Raw genomic sequence first — 18,049 nt, 5'->3', positions numbered from 1 at the left:
TTTGATAAAAATCTAACTCTGTTCTTTGCATGAATGTACAATTTCAGAGCAGGCATGCCTGGAAGCAAACACGCTGGCACTTGTTTTCCTTCCTGTTCAAAAGGCTGCTTCTGCCTCAGACCTGCACCCTCTAAGCCCAGTGGGCATAGGCTCTGACTTCACTTCACTGCTCTCCGTTTCCTCATCTGCCAAACGGGCCTCATAATCTGGACTCCGAACACTTCCTGGGGTTTCTAGTGTAAGAACCCGTCCTGTGTCTTGAGCATTCAATCCAACAATACGGGAGAAAACAGAAGCTTTGTAATATCTTGGGCGTTTTACACACAGGAGAGTCCTTAGGGTGAGATAGTTCCCAGTGAGACAGAGATGAAGAGTCCTAGACTTGGAGTCATAAAAACTGGGCTTTTAGCCTGGGCTGTCTCAAGCACATATAGCACTTTTAAGGGAATTAGAGAAAGACATCACTTCTGAACACAGTCCTGCAGGTCCTAACTGAACTACAGGTCCATCCATGGACTGATGACCAAGTACCACCTTTGGCCAAAGAGAAAAAGTTACCCATCTTCTAGAGGATGCTGCCCTGGGCCAGGATTCTCGTACAAGTCAATTCAGAAGCCCCAGCTCTTCCTGCTTGAATTCTGCAACCACACAATCATTTTCTCAACTTCTGAGCCTCAGTTTCCTCCCAGACAGAAAGACAGAATTGAATTGCAATTTCTACAGCCTCCTTTAGCTCTGAAAACTTAAGAAATTCTAATGAGCTTTCCCATCCTTCTACACAAGGGGCCAGACATCACATAGAAAGTGATTTCTAAGCTCAATCCTCTAAAAAATCATCTGATGGCACTCCCTAATATTTGAATGAAATTATGCATGGTTTGATGTGAGGCAGATTAGAACACAAATGCCTGAGTGTCTACGTGATGTCCCAAGTAGAGAACCCAACCCTGGTAGCCTGCACAACAGGAATAACAGCTCTGTGTTGTCAGGGATGGTACAAGATGGGGATTTACCATGACGCCCATCTCCTGAGGCCTCTGCTCACTGCCTGCGGGACTGAAAGGCAGACTCGGTCCTGGAGTCCTGGCCTCTCCCAGAGCACCGGGAGCACCCAGGAAGCAAGGACCGCATTGAGCCAAAGATGGTTTTCTTTGTTGATGCCTTGTTGCCAGAAAACAGAAATTAGATCCTTGGCCAGAACCTCCTATTAGCAAATCTGAGCGTCAGCAAACATTTCTCAGTAAAGGAGCAGACAAATAGCAACCTCCTGTTCCTAAGCTTAGGGAATTTCAGACCTAAAATTAGGTTCCGGGTTTTAAAATCACATACACACACAATGAACCCATACACAATTCTCCAAATGTTAGTAGAAGTAAATTTGGTATTTGTGAATGTTTCTAAAATCAGAGTTTTAGGTTTGTTTTCTTTTGACTTTGTTTTGTATTTAGATCAAGAGGGACGGTTTCTGGGAACAATTACTGGCAATGATGTCATTTTCAGAGGAGACTGAAGCCCAGAAAGGGAATGAGACTAGCTCCGGGTCACACAGCAGAGCATATTTGATCGGGATGGAATTATAATCTAATGCTCTTTCCACTCCCCCAACCAGAGGGTTGGGTGAAAAACAGATGGCACACAAATCATTATGACTCAATTTTTCAGTCTCAAAGGATGAATGTTCTTACCACTACCCAAGATCATAAATGGCAGAAAGTTACTGTGATTTTTATCAATTTTTTAATAATGATTGAATATATTGTTGCTATTTTTAAAAAGTATTTATTTGGCTGTGCCAGGTCTTCATTACAGCGGGTGGGATCTTTGATTTTCACTGCAGTATGTTGCAGACTTTCTTGAAGAACTCTTAGTACAGGATCTTAGTTGCAACATGTGGGATCTAGTTCCCTGACCAGGGATGGAACTTGGGTCTGCTGCATTGGGAGCATTCTTAGCCCCTGAACCACCAGATAAGTCCCTAGAAAATGTTTTTATCTGTTGGTTTTCTTAAGGGCTACAGCCTCTACCACTGCCCATCAAAGAGTCAGGTGATCTCCCCTGGCTTAGTGGAGCAGACTCTCTCGGCTAGAATAACCCCATTCCCCACCCCCGTAAAACACTGTCTTGGTAGTATTTTCCTTAGAACCAGCATCAAGGACCCCAGATATTCTCTGGATTAACATCTTTTTGCTAACCATCCCTGTTTCTTCAGAAGGAATGCTCATACCTTCCTTGCAGCTCCAAGCCCCTGCCAACAAAATGAACCATGATCCAATATTATCCCTGGGTGGTCCCCAAAGCTCCTGTTTGGATTACCTGGAGATAAACCAAACATTTGGGAGAAGAAAAACAAATGCTGGATATTAAAACAAGCCTCCCTTTATTAAACAAATCAGATACAAACACTAAAATCCATGAGCTGGAGAGCACCATAGGTGGGGGAAGGGGTAGGAGGGGCTCAAAATACACTCAGATGAAGAGTGGAATCAACCATAAATCCATTTTTTCTCCCTGAAGAACAAAACATCCTTCTCTCGGGCAGTGTAGCCATGGTGCCCACATTCAGGTGGGATTAAAGATTTTCTTCCAGAATCGCTGGGATGAAGAACCATTCTACTTCAACCCTTGAAAAACGCTTTTTAAAGACAACACTCCTAGGGCAGTCCTTTCTGGACTAGCGCATAGTGGAGGGTGAATCAAAGCTTCCAGTGTAAGGGTGCTCTATGCTAAAAACACCAGAGTCAAAAACTCCACCCAGGCCTGGGAAGGCTGACCCCTCCGTCTCACAGTCTTCATCAGAGCTGTCCCTTTGCAGAGCCTGGGGGGCCCTCAGGGCAGTGACTTGAAGCAGTTCTGACCTCACCATGGACCCTTCAGAGTCACAGCCATCAGCTCTGGGAAAGACAGTGGCTGAAAGTCACAGAGCCAGAAAGGCCTTCTGAGTCCGATCACATTCTAACTTTAGATCTGGGCATGCATAGGAGTTGTTGTTTCGCCAGGAATGGACTTATTCTTTCTGCTTGAATTTTAGGATCTGCAGCAAATGAAGTCTGTGTGTGTGTGTGTGTATGTGTGTGTGTGTGTGTGTGTGTGTATGTGTGTGTGTGTGTGTGTGTGTGTGCGCGCGCGCACATGCGCACGCACAGTGGGGAAGGGGTGACTGGGCTTTGAAAGACAATCTGCTGAGAAAACCAAGACAGACAGACAGACTGAGGCAAAGAAAGCATCCTTAGGCACAGAAGGGAGATTTGCTGATTCATATTAACCTGTTAATTTATACCGTGGCTCTGTACAAAAATAAAAAAGTTCTCATAAGATTAACAATTTAAATAAATATTTGATAGAGACTCTTTTTCTCATTTTTATAGCTCATCTTTGGGATTGATATTCAGTTCGTGCTTCCCTTGCTGTTCTTGATCCAGGATTGCGATCACTTCATCCGCCTGTATTCGCTCCTGTAAAAAAAGACAATATAAACATTGCTGTTACAAGCGATGCCAGTGCCAGATGCTCCCCCAACATTTCCAGGTATCATCTGTACATGAATGGATGCTAAATCCAGCTAAAGATGTAGCCTCATTCTATCCCTATCCAGGTGCCTTCTCCTGACTTCCCTGTATACTCAGCAATTACCTTCCAAGACTACTCTCTTGTCAAGAAATCTTATATAGTCAACTGCAACTTCCATTTCTAACTTGTGGTCCCACAGACATCTCCAACTCAGTTCTCCAGCTCAGTTGTCAAGCTGAATTCTACAGCTTCTCCCCTGCAGAGCTACTCTGTCCTCTTCACAGAATTCCTCTCTCAGTTAAGACCATCACGACTTCCACATTCACCCCAAAGCCTGATGATAGTTTCTTGGATCTGATATACCACCGAGTCCTCTCTGTTCTGCCCCTTGTTTCTGACCCTTTCTTTTCAGTGCACGTACTGTTGCCTTAGAGGGACCAGAGATCAAATTGCCAGCATCCGCTGGATCATTGAAAAAGCAAGAGAGTTCCAGAAAAAACATCTATTTCTGCTTTATTGACTATGCCAAAGCCTTTGACTATGTGGATCACAATAAACTATGGAAATATCTGAAAGAGATGGGAATACCAGACCACCTGACCTGCCTCTTGAGAAACCTGTATGCAGGTCAGGAAACAACAGTTAGAACTGGACATAGAACAACAGACTGGTTCCAAATAGGAAAAGGAGTACGTCAAGGCTGTATATTGTCACCCTGCTTATTTAACGTATATGCAGAGTACATCATGAGAAACACTGGGCTGGAAGAAGCACAAGCTGGAATCAAGATTGCTGGGAGAAATATCAATAACCTCAGATACGCAGATGACACCACCCTTATGGTAGAAAGTGAAGAGAAACTCAAAAGCCTCTTGATGAAAGTGAAAGAGGAGAGTAAAAAGTTGGCTTAAAGCTCAACATTCAGAAAACGACGATCATGGCATCTGGTCCCATCACTTCATGGGAAATAGATGGGGAAACAGTGGAAACATTGTCAGACTTTATATTTTGGGCTCCAGAATCACTGCAGATGGTGACTGCAGCCATGAAATTAAAAGACACTTACTCCTTGGAAGGAAAGTTATGACCAACCTAGATAGCATATTCAAAAGCAGAGACATTTCTTTGCCAACAAAGGTCTGTCTAGTCAAGGCTATGGTTTTTCCAGTAGTCATGTATGGATGTGAGAGTTGGAGTGTGAAGAAAGCTGAGCGCCGAAGAATTGATGCTTTTGAACTGTGGTGTTGGAGAAGACTCCTGAGAGTCCCTTGGACTGCAAGGAGATCCAACCAGTCCATCCTAAAGGAGGTCAGTCCTGGGTGTTCATTGGAAGGACTGATATTGAAGCTGAAAACTCCAATACTTTGGCCACCTGATGTGAAGAGCTGACTCATTGGAAAAGAACCTGATGCTGGGAGGGATTGAGGGCAGGAGGAGAAGGGGACGACAGAGGATGAGATGGTTGGATGGCATCACTGACTTGATGGACATGAGTTTGAATAGACTCTGGGAGCTGGTGATGGACAGGGAGGCCTGGTGTGCTGCAGTCCATGGGGTCATAGAGTTGGACACAACTGAGCGACTGAACTGAACTGAACTGTTACCTTAGTTTAGGCCAGTATTTCTCAAGCGTGGCCCTGCTGACATTTTAGAGCAAATAATAACTCTTTGTTGGTGGGGGGTAGAGAGGTGTCCTGTGCATTGAGGGTATTTAGCAGCATCTCTGGCTCTGCCTACTGCAGGTAGCCAGTGGCAACCAAGTCTAAGTTGTGACAACCAAAAAAAACACTCTAAATGTTGCCAATTGCACAGCGGCAGGAAAAATCGCTCCTGCTTGAGGACCCTGTTATCTCTTAACTTAATTGCTGTGGTAGCTTTCAAACTGATCTGTGTCACATCCCCTCCCACACGCTCCTATTGGACCCTCTGCACTGGAATCATGGCCACTTGCCTTTCCAGCTCACTGCTCACAGCCCTTGCATGGGTTCCCATTGCTGGACGCTCTGGGTCCACCTTTCTTGATGTGCTTGTAAGGACTTGGATTTCTCTTTCTTCTTCAGTTCACCTTGTCTTCTCCTTTCACCTTGCCTTACACTCCACCTTCCTGACTTACCTTGAGATCTCTGGATACCGCGCTTTGCGAAGGCCTTCCTCATCCTAGTCTAGGTTGAGTGTCCCTAGGATTTAAGCACTGCTTCCATCACGTCCTGTGTTTCTCTTACTGCTCCCCCACCATTGACCCAGCTGGCCTACTTCCAAATGACATCTCCAGTTCCCCACATCTTTTCACCTTCTTTTCTATGACGCTGGTCTATGATATGTTAGCTACGGCAGTCTTTCCTATCCTGTAATTCTCAGGATCGGGGGAGGCAGGGGAAAGGGGAAGGGACATGGCTTCTTTCCCATTGGGCAGGTCAAAAATTTTGTTCGGATTTTTTTCTATGCCTTTTTACAGAATACATTGGAAGAGAATTCATATTTCCTGAACAACTCATCAAGTCTAACTGCTGCCTGTTCTGTGTTCTCCCTTCAGCCCATTCTCTACCTCACATACCATGTTTTGGTCACCTTGGCTTTCTTTGCTTCTTGACCATTCTGTGCTCCTTCTTATCTTTGGGCCTTTGCAACCTCTTCTCCCCTGGAACACTCCTCCCAAGACCTTTATCACTGTTGGCTTCTTCCTTTCTTTGGCTGGAGAGGCCTCTCACACTTTGCTACCCCCTCCTTTTTACTTTAAAATCAGTTGTCTTATTTTCTTTCCCATACATACCCTCTCACTACCTGAAAATCCTTCAACTGTTTATTCTTTGTTTATGTGTTGTCTTTTTCCACTAGAAGTTAAGCTCCAGGAAAACAGGGAATCTTGTCATTTGGGGGGCACTGCTCTATTTTCTGTGCCCAGAAAAGCAACTAACATTTAGCAGGACGGCTCAGTGGTAAAGAATTGGCCTGCGATGCAGGAGACACAGGAGACACAGGTCCTATCCCTGGTTTGGGAAGACCCCCTGGAGGAGGAGATGTCAACCCATTCCAGTATTTTTGCCTGGAGAACCCCATGGACACAAGAGCCTGGCGGGCTATAGTCCACAGGGTCGCAAAGAGTCAGACATGTCTGAGTGACTGAACACAGCACAGCACAGTATCACAGTTGATGAATAAATACATGGGTAGATGTCTAACATGCCAAAAATGTCTCTCCCTTAAGAAATCATGTTCATCCTTTAAGGCTCCTATTAAATGCCATCTCCTCCATGAAACCTTTGCTGGTTCCCTCTTTCTGTCCCATGAACACCATGCATTTTTGGCTCTAATAATTCTTGCTGAATTTTGCCTTGTGTTTTAATTACTCAGGTCCCTGTATTGTCTCTTCACTTTGACTTCAAGTTCCCTGAAAATAAAAGTTATGCCTATTTGTATCTCCTATAGGTAGTCCCCAGCACAGTTCCCAGCATAGTAAGTTATACAAAGAACTTGATTATTTTATGACTTGATAATAAAATCTCCTTTATTTAAGAGTTTATAATTGAGCGTAATGTTGACAAGGACCAGATATACTAAATAACAGAAAACTAAACAGTTGTCATAATGTCCAAATAAAACATGTGAGTGTGTGTGTGCATGCTCAGTCGTGTCCGACTCTTTGTGACCCCATGGACTATAGACTGCCAGGCTTCTCTGTCCATGGGATTTCCCAGGCAAGAATACTGGAGTGGGTTGCCATTTCCTCCTCCATGGGGTCTTCCCAACCCAGGGATTGAAACTGCATCTCCTGTGTCTCCTGCATTGTAGGCAGATACTTAACTTCTGAGCCACTAGTGAAGCCCCTACATGAGTACTGCTTTATTAATGCAGGGAAAACACCTCGTTGATTAGCAAATTGATGTAGATACAAAATGCTCCGATCTGACCGCACAAGAGACTGTTGCAATTTTGTCTCTCTTGAAAGAAAAGAAGTTTAAAAGAGAGATGGAACTGTCTAACAAGGAATCAAAGCTTCTAATGTTGGGCATCCTTAAGAATTTATGATTCTTAATACTCCTTGAGAATGTAATGCCTTTAAAGTAAACTCTAATGAGCATGTACATCTGCCAGCTCTGATGACATCTTGAAAGGCAGGCTTTCTTTGCTCAGGGATTTAACCTGAAAGGAGGTGCTTAACTCCTGGTTCAAAGTTGGGAAAGGAGTACATCAAGGCTGTATGTTGTCATCCTGCTTATTTAACTCATATGCAGAACACATCATGCAAAAAGCCAGGCTGGATGAAGCACAAGCTGGAATCAAGATTTTGGGGAGAAATATCAATAACTTCAGAGATGCAGGTGACACCACCCTTATGGCAGAAAGTGAAGAGGAATTAAAGAGCCTCTTGAGAAGGTGAAAGAGGACAGTGAAAAAGCTGGCTTAAAACCCAACATTCAAATAAACGAAGAGGATGACATCCGGTCCCATCACTTCATGGCAAATAGATGGGGAAACAATAGAAACAGACAGACTTTGTTTTCTTGGGCTCCAAAATCACTGCAGATGGTGACTGCTGCCATGAAATGAAAAGGTTCTTGCTCCTTGGGGGAAAAGCAATGACAAACCTAGACAGCATATGACAAAGCAGAGATATTACTTTGCCGACAAAGGTCCATATGGTCAAAGTTATGGTTTTTCCAGTAGTCATGTAAGGCTGTGAGAGCTGGACAATGAAAAAGGCTGAGTGCCAGAGAATTGATGCCTTCGCACTGTGGTACTGGAAAAGTCTCTTGAGAGCCCTCTGGACTGCAAGGAGATCAAACCAATCAATTCTAAAGGAGATCACCCCTGAATATTCATTGGAAGGACTGATGCTGAAGCTGAAGCTCCAGTACTTTGACCACCTGATGTGAAGAGACAACTCATTTGAAAAGACCCTGATGCTGGGAAAGATTGAAGTAGGAGGAGAAGGGGACAAGAGGATGAGATGGTTGGATGGCATCACCAACTTGATGGACATGAGTTTGAGCAAACTCCAGGAGATGGTAATGGACAGGGAAGTCTGGCATGCTGCAGTCCACGGGGTCGCAAAGTATCAGACACGACTGAGTGACTCAACAACTCAGGGACTTTCAAACTTTGTTACACATTGAAATCATCTGGGGAACTTTTAAAACTTCCTACACCTAAATTAGTAAATCTAGGATTTTTAAATGTTGGGGCCATTAATGTCAATAGTGTCAATAAACTAAATGTCAATAGTTTGTAAAGATCCCCAGTTGACTACATTGTGGAGCAAAGTCTGGGAATCATGTCATAGGCAAGATTTTCCTGGTAGCTGTCACAGAAGCTTTGGTCATTTTCTTCTGTGACCACTAGATGTCGCCACAGCCTAGAGACTGGAGGATTTTCCCTAGTACTTTCCATGTTAGGAAGGAAAAAAGAGAACTTTGTGTTGTGTGTGTGTGTGTGTGTGTGTGAGTGAGAGAGAGAGAGAGAGAGAGCTTATTTTGATAGAAACAAATATCTTGAAGGAAAGGCTGAGATACTGAATAATAAAACTGATTAAATGTTTAACACTACCAATACAATATTGTAATGTAATTAGCCTTCAATTAAAATAAATAAATTTATATTAAAAAAAAAAACAAGAGACAATTCTCCAACAATGTTGTTATCTCCACTGTGTACTCATGTACCTAGATTCTTTAGTCAAGAAGGGGTGATGTGGGGAACACTGGGATTCTGGCCGTGGGGAGGCAAGAGGAGAGAGGAATTAAATGTAAAGGCGACTACTCAGTCCCTTGTGATGTTTTCAGATTTCTCCCTGCCCCGCTCCCTCTGTCAGGATTGTTCTTTCTCTCTTTTGTGCCCAGCTGCCATCCTCTGCTCTTTTATGGTTGCCCGATGCTAACAATCCTGGAGAAGGAAAGGAAAATAGCACTCCAGTATCCCAACCCACTCCAGTGTTCTTGCCTGGAGAATCCCAGGGACGGGGGAGCCTGGTGGGCTGCCGTCTATGGGGTCGCACAGAGTCGGACACGACTGAAGCGACTTAGCAGCAGCAGCAGCAGCAGCATCCTTGCCTGGAAAATCCCATGGACAGAGGCCTGGTGGGCTGCCATCCATGGGGTTGCAAAGAGCTGGGCACAACTGAGCGACCAACACTTTCTGTGTAAGTAAGTCTCCTTTGATATCTCCCTACAAATGCAGATGCTGTTTTCTCCCCATCAGTTTCCTGTGGCCTCTCCAAGCTCCTTGTGGTCAAAGCTCTGCCTTGTTCAATCATGTACCCCCAATGCCCACCTAGTGTAGTTTTCCAAGCACACAGTAGATCTTTTATAAACATTTGTGAAACATGTGACAGAATGTTTAGAAATGAGGCCTAAAAACTGAGTTAGGTTTGGATGGCAAAAGTAATATATAAGAAAGAGAAATTCATTTTAAACTGTTTCTGATGCAATTGGATCCAATTTAGGGATCTAAAGAGGAAAACTGGTTCGCATGCGGGTTTAAAGACTAGAATTTCATAGCTTCATTAAGACTCAAGGCTGGAGGAGACTTTGCAGTCACTTGGTTTAGCCCCTGCCATGAAGATTCAGGTTCAGGCTCAGCTTTCCATGCCAAGAAGTTGCTGAGGCTATGATTAGAGTCATCCAGTGACAAGTAACTCTGTGCTTCCAAAGAAGAGAATTCTACCAAATGGTGGAGTTGGTTTGAAAGTTATTCCTTATGTTGAGCCTAGATATTCCTCCCAGGGGCTGTATCTATAGGATTTAATTCATTCCTCTATAGCTTCACGTGCTGTGCCTGCTAAGTCATTTCAGTCATGTCCAACTCTTTGCGACCTTATGGCCTATAGCCCACTAGGCTCTTCTGTCCATGAGATTTTCCAGGCAAGAATACTGGAGTGGGTTGCTATGCCCTCCACCAGGGGATCCTCCCAACCCAGGGATCAAATCCAGGTCTCTTATGTCTCCTGCATTGGCAGGTGGGTTCTTTACCACGAGTGTCACCTGGGCAGACTTACAAACACTATAACCTCTGCTCCGAACATCCAGAAGGGTGAGATCATAGTCTCTTATCCAGACTAATTGTCCTCAGTCACTTCTAAGACAATAAAAATATTTTAATATTTAACTTAATAGTAGTAAATAATAAATGTTCATGTCCCCTCATTGTCTTTGATAAGTGTTTCATGAATGATTCAGTGAACTTTTTAAGGGTTTGTTGAGACAACAAATCAGTCTTTTTGGTGACCAGTGGAAAATGATTGCTCTTTCCGGATGCTACAATTTGTTAATAAGCTCCGGACTAATTTAGGAGAGTGCTGAATATCACTGAGATGTCTATTTCTGCAAACATTCACTTATAAAAACCCATCTGATCAAGAGCTGCATTCTTAGCCCCTTTTCCTAAAACTTACAGTGCAAAAATCAGATGTGTAATTGCTAAGTCATGGATCTGATTAAGAAAATGTGTTCTTGCTTGGAAAACAGGGCCAGTACTGGAAAGCAGACAGAAAGGATTCTGTAAAAGTTTTTTCCCCCATGATCTCTAAGATTGCTGAAGGGCTATGAATCAGCTCATAAGAATTTTCAGATCAATTAGTTCGTGAAGCAGTTCTATAGGGTGTCTCATTGACTTTCTGAGGGCGAGGGGTCAGAAACTCACCAATTCTCTATAAAGTGGGTCCAAGGTAAACCACAGAGCCACAGCACACCTCTGGCCCTTGGTGACTGCCTTCACCCCATGTGGGTTCTCTCCTCCAGACGAGAAGCTGATCATGCGCCCACACTTTGGTTTTATAGAGGCCTGAGAAAGAAAGTGAAAATATGACTCTCAATTTGAATACTGTGAACATTCCTACAACCCCTCTTCTCTATCCTTCTACTCAATTACTTGAGTCAAGTTTTGTCAAAGAACGACGGAATCCTGGGGCTGAAGAAGACATAGACTGTTTCCAACTTCCTGATCTATAAGACAAAGATAAGGTCAAAATAATACCTAATTCAGGAAATAAAGTTATCAGGTAAAATGGTCATCACAGTCCATGGCACGTGGTAACTGTTCAATACGTGCTGTGTTGGTGGCTGGCAAACGCCTTGACAGCAAAGGCTTTCTCTTTTAATTCATCTCTCTAATTTTAGTACCAGCACAGCCTAAGTAAATATACATTTAATATTTGTGGAATGACAAAAACAAATCATGGGGAAATCTGGGGTGCTGGTAATTATTACAATTGATCTAGGTAGTGGTGTGTATGCTCAGTTGTGTGTGACTCTTTGCAACCCCAGGGACTGTAGCCCACCAGGCTCCTCTGTCCATAGACTTTTCCAGATAAGAATACTGGAACAGGTTGCCATTCTTCCTCCAGGGGATCTTCTGGACCCAGGGATGGAAGCTGCGTCTCCTGTGTCTCCTGCATTGGCAGGCAGATTCTTTACCACTGTGTCAGCTGGAAAGCCTAGGTAGTGATGCACCCTTTCTAATTCCTTAATGGTGCATTTGTGTTCGTGGATTTTTCAAAATACAAAGTTTTAAAAATTCAAGTCTAATCTTAGTTGCTATTTTAATTCCTGTTACAATATTCCTGCCCTGGAGTCCTCAGCCAATACTTTTATACCCCTAGTGATGAGAACACATCACTCCTTTGGGTGACCCATTCCATAGCCTCTAGGGCTCGGAAATAATTGGCACAGTCCTTCCAAGCTTGTGCATGGCTCAGGTGGAGTTGATTAGGGAGAACAAGGTATAAGGGAAAGAAGCACTGCTTAGATCAAGCAAACAGGCTCCCTAAACTAAATAAGCTGAAGTAATGGGATTTTAGGGGTCTTGCTTTCATGTTTAAAGTGTCTGATCTAAGCAGAGTTCATTTTTCTTTCTTGAGAAACATAGAAACCAGACTTACTCCATAGTACAGCTTAGAAATAAAAGCAGGAAAGTGGTACCAATTGTTGGACTATTTGATAAGATGGACCCATTCTAATTAGCTATTTTCTGAATTGACTTGAATTGATAGATGCCCATAGAAGAACCTTTGGTTCCCTTCACCATAAAATTCAATGGCTAAGTTTTCTCACCGGCAGCTTCAGGAATAATAGTTGGAAAATTTCCTGAAATTCTTGAATGTTAACTAACTTAAGTACTCCCAGACTGTGTGCCAACAAGTGGAAGGTCAAAAGTAAGTGGAGAAGTGAAAAATCCTGAGACCCAGATGTGTGTGTGTGTGTGTGTGTGTGTGTGTGTGTGTGTGTGTGTGTGTGAAAGGGAAGAGCAGGAAAAAACAGTCACTTTTCTGGTTACTTCTCTATTCTCAATAATTGAGGAGTGATTTGTCTTTGCTAGAGAGAGTCGTTTTTCTTAATCAGCTTTATCAAAGTCAAAGTAACTTTCTGATGTAAATTTAGAGTTTCCTAGTTACTGGTGCCTTTAGTATCAATCTGATTTTGTGTTTCTGGAGGAGGAATTCCTACATAGATACAGCAAAATCACTGATACTTGAAGCAAATGAGGCAGGACAGGAAAGCCTTCCTATATACATGACTTTAGGATCTACTTTTAAGTTTTCTGAGCTGCTCATCCCCTGGTGCTGGTCAGGACTCACTTATCCACATGTGGTTGCTATTGCTTCTGTGTGATTATAGAGTCTTGGCATCAGCATCTTACAGTTCTAAAGAGAGGGCATGGGGACAACTTAATGCTTTGTCTCTGATGGAAGAATTGAAAGTATGTTTACACATGAAGGACTCCGGGAAAGCTTAGGAGAAGAAGCTGTCAATTGCTTGAAGCCATTGGCATTGGTTATAGGTGCGTGGGGTGACAAAGGACTAACCTCATCACATGGAGAGAATGACCTGTCATAAATCAGGTATGTGAAGAAATAAACAAGTTCCACTGATAATGTGGCTTCTATGAGAAAATGTATTCTGAAGTTTAGCTAAATGATTATAAACACACTTTTGGAACACAGCCTCACTGAGTTTAGTTTTTCATGAAGCAAATGGAACTCACTAGATTTTATCTTTTTCAAACTTGCACAGAGAAACTAAAATTCCTAAATAATTGTGTTTCACAAATATACTGCTGTTGAAAATAATCCATGTTTTTTCCAAGTATGATAAAAGAAAGTTCCTTTTGCTTTATATCTAACTGATGATTAAAGTCAGAGAAGGCTCTGTGCTGTATTTGTCTTGAATAAATGTAAATCTTAAGCCACCATCCAGTATTTACACAACTTCCAGATTTTTCTTCTAATGTTTTTTGGCTACACCACACAGCTTGCAGGATCTTAGTTACTTGTACGTGCATGCTGCTAAGTCACTTCAGTTGTGCTTATTTGCAACTCTATGGACTGTAGCCTGCCAGGCTCCTATGTTCATGTGATTCTCCAGGCAACAATACTGGAGTGGGTTGTCATGCCCTCCTCCAAGGGATCTTCCTTATCCAGGGGTCAAACCCGTGTCTCTTACATCTTCTGAATTGGCAGGCGGGTTCTTTACCACTTAGTTCAGTTCTCTTGCTCTGTTGTGTTCAATTCTTTGCAACCCCATGGACTCCAGCATGCCAGGCTTCCCTTTTCATCACCAACTCCTGGAGCTTGGTCAAACTCATGTCCATTGAGTTGGTGATGCCATCCAACCATCTCATCCTCTGTCGTCCCCTTCTCCTCCTGCCTTCAATCTTTCCCAGCATCAGGGGCTTTCCTAAAGAGTTGTCTCTTCACATCAGATGGCCAAGGTATTAGAGCTTAGGCTTCAGCATCAGTCCTTCCAATGAATATTCACAACTGATTTCCTTTAGGAATGACTGGCTTGATTTCCTCACTGTCTAAGGGACTCTCAAGTGTCTTCTCCAACACCACAGTTTGAAGGCATCACTTCTTTGGTGCTCAGCTTTCTTTATGGTCCTACTCTCACATCCATACGTGACTACTGGAAAAACCATAGCTTTGACTAGATGGACCTTTGTTGGCAGAGAAATGTCTCTGCTTTTTAATATGCTGTCTAGGTTGGTCATAGCTTTTCTTTCAAGGAGCAAGTGTCTTTTTATTTCATGGCTGCAGTCACCATCTTCAGTGATTCTACAGCCCAAGAAAATAAAGTCTGTCACATTTCCACTGTTTCCCCATCTATGTCCCATGAAGTGATGGGACCGGATGCCATGATCTTCGTTTTTTGAATGTTGGGTTTTAAGCCAGCTTTTTCCCTCTCCTCTTTTACTTTCATCAAGAGGCTCTTTAGTTCCGCTTCGCTCTCTGCTATAAGGGTGGTGTCATCTGCATATTTGAGGTTATTGATATTTCTCCCAGCAATCTTGATTCCAACTCATGCTTCATCCAGCCTGGCATTTCGCATGATGTACCCTGTATTTAAGTTAAATAACCAGGGTTACAATATACAGCCTTGACGTACTTCTTTCCCAATTCGGAACCAGTCCATTGTTCCATGTCTGGTTCTAACTATTGTTTCCTGACCTGCATACAGATTTCTCAAGAGGCAGGTCAGGTGGTCTGGTATTCCCATCTCTTTCAGAATTTTCCAGTTTTTCGTGATCCACACAGTCAAAGGTTTTGGAGTAGTCAATAAAGCAGAAGTAGATATTTTTCTGGAACTCTCTTGCTTTTTCTATGATCCAACGGATTTAGCAAGTTGATCTCTGGTTCCTCTGCCTTTTCTAAATACAGCTTGAACATCTGGAACTTCTCGGTTCATGTACTGTTGAACTGAGCTTTACCCATTTCTCAGGGAGCTTTACCACCTCCCAGTAGCTTTCCCACTAGCTCCCTGGGAAGCCCCTTAATTCCCTGCTGCTGCTGCTGCTGCTAAGTCGCTTCAGTCATGTCTGACTCTGTGTGACCCCGTAGACCGCAGCCCGCCAGGCTCCCTGGTCCCTGGGATTCTCAAGGCAAAAACACTGGAGTGGGTTGCCATTTCCTTCTCCAAAGCATGAAAGTGAAAAGTGAAAGTGAAGTCGCTCAGTCGTGTCCGACTCTTAGCGACCCCATGGACTGCAGCCCACCAGGCTCCTCTGTATCAAATCCCAGTTCCAGACAGGGAGTCCTAACCACTGAACTGCCAAGGAAATTGCAGATTTTTTGAAAGTAAAGAATTTAGAACAATTTTCTTAATGGAGCCAAAAGTTGGGTTATTTCCCTGCTCCAGAAATAAATCAATTTTCCCTCCAGAATCAAAGAGGGGAGAGGTAAAAAGGAAAACTACCCATTTCTCTTTGTTATTGGCACTCGTTACCTCAGAATTTTAATTAGCTACAAAACGCCCCTAAACTCCAGCATATGCATTCATCTAAAGTAGAACTTATTTCGGCAAATATATCTCTCAACTTGGAACTTTTTCATCAAAACATTGTTTAAATTAGTACTTTTGGTATAGTTACAACTTTATCTTAAAAATATAAATATCTAAAAGAGGAGTAGTGTCTGATTTCACATCTTTAAAACGCAAAATTACAATGAGCTTGCATTCAGAAACTGGTGAATTCACATATGTTAGTGATTCATGAAATTAACGATTTATGCATAGTATTCCCGGCTGGTTTACTTTCAAACATTGGGCATTTCCAAATTCGGCCACTAGATGGAGTAGAAGCAAAGAAATCTTCCAACCACCTGTTTGATTCCCTTTCCAATTGGGTGAGATGTAAGCATTTCTGAACCTGTTAACAGAGCTCAGAAATCAAATACGTTCTGCACAGAGGATTTTCAAAAGGTGATAGTCGTGTATCAGGATTTAAACTGAGTCCAGATCACCAGTCTTGATTTAATTTCCCAGATCATGAAATATCAAAATGCTGACATGTTAAAATTTAAGCTTTTTACCAAAATTTAAAAAAAAGTTTGAGGCACCATGACCTTTTGAATTACAGTATATTAAACTACATGGAATATTTTTCTTAATTATATCAATATTTATGGACAATTTTAGCCAGAATTCCCATAAGTTTTCCCTTTAAATTTGATAATGCATTTTTTTTATATCATCTGCTTAAACCCCAGTTGGTATGACATGAATGATACTGAGAAAAGAGTACAAATATGAAGGAAAATACATAAAACTCACATAAGATTGTGGAAATAGCCTATATAATGGAAATCCTTGAAGTTTATCACATACATGTTTCAGTAATTTTAGCTTTGCAGAGAGGAAAGAAATGTGTCATAATCTATTTACAATTCAATTATCTTCTCAATCAGAAATTCTATTTTTTCACCATGCATGTTTTCTACATGCTGTTTGACTTAAAAACCAAAGATTCTGGCTATATGGTTTATAAGTGCTCAGTAGGCTGGTTTTCCAAAGGCATTAGTTTATTTAGGAACATCATGGCTGACTTTAACTTTTGATTTTTAGTCTATTATGATGTGTTTAGAATCTCATCAAAAGAGTGAACATGTAACACATATGTGTCTGTGTGAATGTATATATATCAAGTTTCAAGTATAGGTTTACTTACCACAATAATTATGTGAATATATATATATACACACACACACACATACATACACATATATATAAGCCTTTGACTGTGTGGATCACAATAAACTGTGGAAAATTTTGAAAGAGATGGGAATACCAGACCACCTGACCTGCCTCTTGAGAAACCTATATGCAGGTCAGGAAGCAACAGTTAGAACTGGACATGGAACAACAGACTGGTTCCAAATAGGAAAAGGAGTACATCAAGGCTGTATATTGTCACCCTGCTTATTTAACTTCTATGAAGAGTACATCATGAGAAATGCTGGGCTGGAAGAAGCACAAGCTGGAATCAAGATTGCCGGGAGAAATATCAATAACCTCAGATATGCAGATGACACCACCCTTATGGCAGAAAGTGAAGAAGAACTAAAGAGCCTCTTGATGAAAGTGAAAGAGGAGAATGAAAAGGTTGGCTTAAAGCTCAACATTCAGAAATTAAGATCATGGCATCCAGTCCCATCACTTTATGGGAAATAGTTGGGGAAACAGTGAAAACAATGTCAAACTTTATTTTTCTAGGCTCCAAAATCACTGCAGATGGTGATTGCAGCCATGAAATTAAAAGAGGCTTACTCATTAGGAGGAAAGTTATGACCAACCTAGTGAAAGTGAAAGTGAAGTTGCTCAGTCGTGTCCAATTCCTAGCTACCCCATGGACTGCAGCCTACCAGACTCCTCCATCCATGAGATTTGCTAGGCAAGAGTACTGGAGTGGGTTGCCATTGCCTTCTCTGATGACCAACCTAGATAGCATATTAAAAAGCAGAGACATCACTTTGCCAACAAAGGTCCATCTAGTCAAGGCTATGGTTTTTCCAGTGGTCATGTATGGATGTGAGAGTTGGACTATGAAGAAAGCTGAACACCAAAGAATTGATGCTTTCGAACTGTGGTGTTGGAGAAGACTCTTGAGAGTCCCTTAGACTGCAAGGAGATCCAACCAGTCCATCCTTAAGGAGATCAGTTCTGAGTGTTCCTTGGAAGGACTGATGCTGAAGCTGAAACTCCAGTACTCTGGCCACCTCATGCGAAGAGTTGACTCATTGGAAAAGACCCTTATTTTTTGAAAGATTGAGGGCAGG

At 42.4% G+C, this 18,049-nt stretch overlaps 1 protein-coding gene across 1 annotated transcript in view; it reads right to left on the bottom strand.

The window, feature by feature from the left end:
* Positions 1-2,360: 2,360 nt before the first annotated feature.
* P3H2 (prolyl 3-hydroxylase 2) overlaps positions 2,361-18,049 on the bottom strand; it is a 178,140-nt gene continuing 162,451 nt past the window's right edge. The window contains exons 15-16 of the mRNA XM_010850711.1: positions 11,143-11,283; positions 2,361-3,452 (exon numbers count right to left, since the gene is read on the bottom strand). Coding sequence (XP_010849013.1) covers positions 3,360-3,452; positions 11,143-11,283 — 234 coding nt within the window. The 3' untranslated portion in view covers positions 2,361-3,359. The remainder of the gene's footprint in view (positions 3,453-11,142; positions 11,284-18,049) is intronic.

Source organism: Bison bison, unplaced genomic scaffold (assembly GCF_000754665.1).
Source record: "Bison bison bison isolate TAMUID 2011002044 unplaced genomic scaffold, Bison_UMD1.0 scf7180017864294, whole genome shotgun sequence".
In the NCBI taxonomy this organism is placed as follows: Eukaryota; Metazoa; Chordata; class Mammalia; order Artiodactyla; family Bovidae; genus Bison; species Bison bison.
Note: the sequence above shows the minus strand (reverse complement) of the source record. Positions and strands in the feature narration are given on the sequence as shown.